At 43.6% G+C, this 3,498-nt stretch overlaps 1 protein-coding gene across 1 annotated transcript in view; it reads right to left on the bottom strand.

Moving 5' to 3' along the window:
• The window catches only part of MFSD2B (major facilitator superfamily domain containing 2B), a 59,594-nt gene that overhangs the window by 29,044 nt on the left and 27,052 nt on the right, over positions 1–3,498 (bottom strand). The window contains exon 5 of the mRNA XM_015407335.1: positions 49–127. Within this exon, the coding sequence (XP_015262821.1) occupies positions 49–127 (79 nt within the window). The remainder of the gene's footprint in view (positions 1–48; positions 128–3,498) is intronic.

Below are 3,498 nucleotides of genomic sequence, written 5' to 3'. Positions count from 1 at the left end.
CATGGTATGAAGAGCGTTTAAGAGAAGCAGCCCCTCTTTAAGACTCACGGTACGCTGTTGCTGAATCCCGATCCTTCTGCTCAGTGCTGAGAAACATGGTAAGAGCACAGTACGGTACCAGGAAAAACTATAAACGGCAGAACACAGATACCAGTTAGGAAAGTATTTCCGTTTGGCACGCTTTCTTTCATGGCAACCACACAGGACACCTGTGTAGTTGGGCACAGGGATCCAGTTCATTACCAAGGGTGTTGTGGTTTTGTTTCCCAACCCGCAAACAATTATTAACTCTTCCCTGAAAGCATCTTCTGTTTAAAAGCAAGGGAGGGGGAGTAATCAATCTACAAGGGGGGGGGATATACTGACTTTTTCAAATATAACATTAAATGCACTTTTTGTACTTCCTGGGCAATGTTCCCTCTAAGCTGAGTTAGTGTGAGCTAGCTCACACTAACTCAGCTTAGAGGGAACACTGTTCCTGAGTCTATCATGCTAGACTTAAACCTACATGGGCCAGAATGTTCACATTCAGTTTTAAAAGCGTCTCTCTTCCCTCTTCTATCTTGCCTGGACCTCACTGATACATGGCTACATGCACACAGTGTGACAGGAATGTAAATGTGCTTCTTATCTACGCTTGAAAATGTGCAGACTCTCTTTACAATCATTTCTACTTTTAAAAACCCTTTAAACCCCCAACCTTAAATCTTTTAAAAGGTCTAAATCAGAAGGGGGAGAGGCACTGGGGAAAGAAACTTCACCCATTATGAACCACACACATACTTTGCTTCTGAGATTCAGTGGATTGGCAAAATAAATAAATAAATTTTATTTTGTATGGAACAACAAATCAGCAGACAGGTTAAAAAGGTATACGGGCAATAACACATATGAAACTATACTACACACTGCTCCTCCAGAACTGAAAGCCATGTTTTATCTTAAAGTAAGACGGAAGACAAAAAACCCTGGATTTCTGGATTCTTGTTTTTATTTCCTATGAATGATTCTGTATACTCTATGCTACAATTATGATGGATATATTTACACGGATAGAATTTCCTAGGGTTTCAAGAATACCCTTATATTGTGCATACCGTGTGTGTGTAAGCTGGTTTAAAATGATTTCTAGGTGGCATCTAACAGCAGGAAAACCTACAGCAATATGTCAAGAGAGTGTTACAATAGTGCACATGCATACACAACCAGTGTTCCCTCTAAACTGCGTTAGTGTGAGCTAGCTCACAGGTTTTTAGCCTCCAGCTCACAGATTTTTGTCTTAGCTCACGACAGATGGCTCCAGAGCAAACTAATTTATGCAGAAGCCAAATTGCTCGCTCACAATCTTAATGCCAATAGCTCACAAAGTAGAATTTTTGCTCACAAGACTCCACACCTTAGAGGGAGAATTTTCACAACCCCAACATATATAAGAATTAGTTAGAATTCTTTCTTTGTTGGGATTTCTGTGCTTGGAACTTAAATTCCCATGCATGTTTGATGCAGTTAGGGCTGGGACAGTGTTGCATGGTGAGAGGGGGTTAATTCTTCCCCACACCCTATTCCTGACCCAAAATGGCCCCAGGGGACTGCTAATTGCCCTCTGGGGGAACTTGCAATGTGCTACTGGTCCACATAAGCATGGGTCTGAAAATGGAATCTGCAGAACAGGTCTATTGACAAGGCACATGGGGGTGGGGGCATAAGGATTGTATAATGTGAATTGGTCCTGAGTCTCCAACCAAGTTAGAGGACTGAATGTGGTATCTGTTCCAATTGGCAAGGAATACCCAGGTTAGTTTTTTACCATTAGATGTGTGGGAGTTGCTGAAAGAACAGCGGAGATGGTTCTTCCCCTACCCGAACTGCCACCACAATCTTGCCCCATGGGGGAGAAAACAAAACGCTCTGGCAAGAGCTGCTGTCCATTCAGTTTCTACTGGTTGCCGCTGAGGCAGTCCCCACCCTCTTGACCAACAACTGCCACCTCAGGGCTACTGAAGAGGCCCAACTGATCAATTGTCTGAGCAGTCTGTCACAGAACATGATTTTTGTTGTTGTTTGAGTTCTACTGCATTGTTTATTGGAGGCCCTTGCTGTCTGAGCAAACTGTTCTTTAAATTTTGTAATCTGCCTTGAATCCCAGCAAGAAAGGGGGGCTATAAAAGTGGGGTGGATCCAACAATCCTCCAAGGAGCTTTCCTCCAGCCTAAGGGGGCTTCTTCCGTCTTAAACAGCTCTTCCCGCAACGGAAAGCCACTTAAATAGGAGGAAGCCTTCAAACTTTGCTCACTGGAGTGTTCGGACAGGGGTAGGATCTGCCTTGAAAGAATAAATAGAATAAAACTATTTTTTTTATATAGAACAACATTATTTTGCATGGTAAAAATCTTCCTGAGTCGAGGAAGGGATTGCAACGTTGAGGTTTAGGACTCATGAAAATCCTGTCAAGCCCGATTCACCGATCCTATTTCGAAAGTCTCCATTTTTGAATGGCCAACCTCAGGGATCGTTTCCTGTGAACTTGAATCCCCCAGTCACTTACAACACGCCCAACTTGACCTGCTCAGATTATTGATTCCATCCCGAGTACAATCTGGACCTTGTGTCAGATAAAGATGCCTGAAACTAAATTACCTCAAAGTGCAAATGTTATTGTGAAGACACTGGGGAGGGGGTGGGCATTACCAAGGATAAAAAAGCTCTCAGGAAAATCCCAGGAGTTCACCTAAGACAGCAGTCTGGCAACAGCATTCACAAAGTCTCCTAAACTTGAATGGGCACAAGGGAGCCATTAAAGGCATGAGAGAGAGCACAAACATGGGTACAGTTTGTACATTAGACAGAAATATGCCTGAAAGCGGATTCGTGAATAGCATTTTACAAGGGCCGGATGCTCCTTCAAAGAATAAGAAATCATTCTAATGCATTGCCGTTTCCTGACCTATTTCTATATAGGTCATACCAAAGGAACCATCCCAAATGAACAAAAGAACATTAGGGCCTGAGGCCATTCCAGAGGCCTTAATGGCTACACCTCCTCTTAGAAATATGTAAGCCCACAGCAGGAGGAGACTGAACAATCGCTGGGGAGAAGCTCTATGTGCTTCAGCTCTGTGACAAATTATTCCATGCAGGTACACGAGGGGACAAATGGAACTAAGGAGCCACATGTGACCTTTTGTGATCTTTCAAAAACTATTTGTTTTTGTGCTACCCAGAGCTCCTTGAAATGTAACATCAGACGCACAACTCTTTGAACATTGTGGGCGCTTTTTATTAAGGGTTAAAACAAAACACAATTGTGTTCCATCATTCACATTCACCCAGGGGTCATTTCATAGAAAAAGAGCTAGGGGAACGCATTAGCATAACTCATTAGCATATGCCACACCCCCTGACATCACCAGAAGTGTGTCATAAGGCCACACCCCCTGACATCACCGGAAGTGTGTCATAAGGCCACACACCCCGCCCCGAATGGTCCCGGCCGCCGCC

Source organism: Gekko japonicus, unplaced genomic scaffold (assembly GCF_001447785.1).
Source record: "Gekko japonicus isolate JY-2015 unplaced genomic scaffold, Gekko_japonicus_V1.1 scaffold239, whole genome shotgun sequence".
Taxonomy (NCBI): Eukaryota; Metazoa; Chordata; class Lepidosauria; order Squamata; family Gekkonidae; genus Gekko; species Gekko japonicus.
This window is presented reverse-complemented; position numbering and strand designations above follow the sequence as displayed.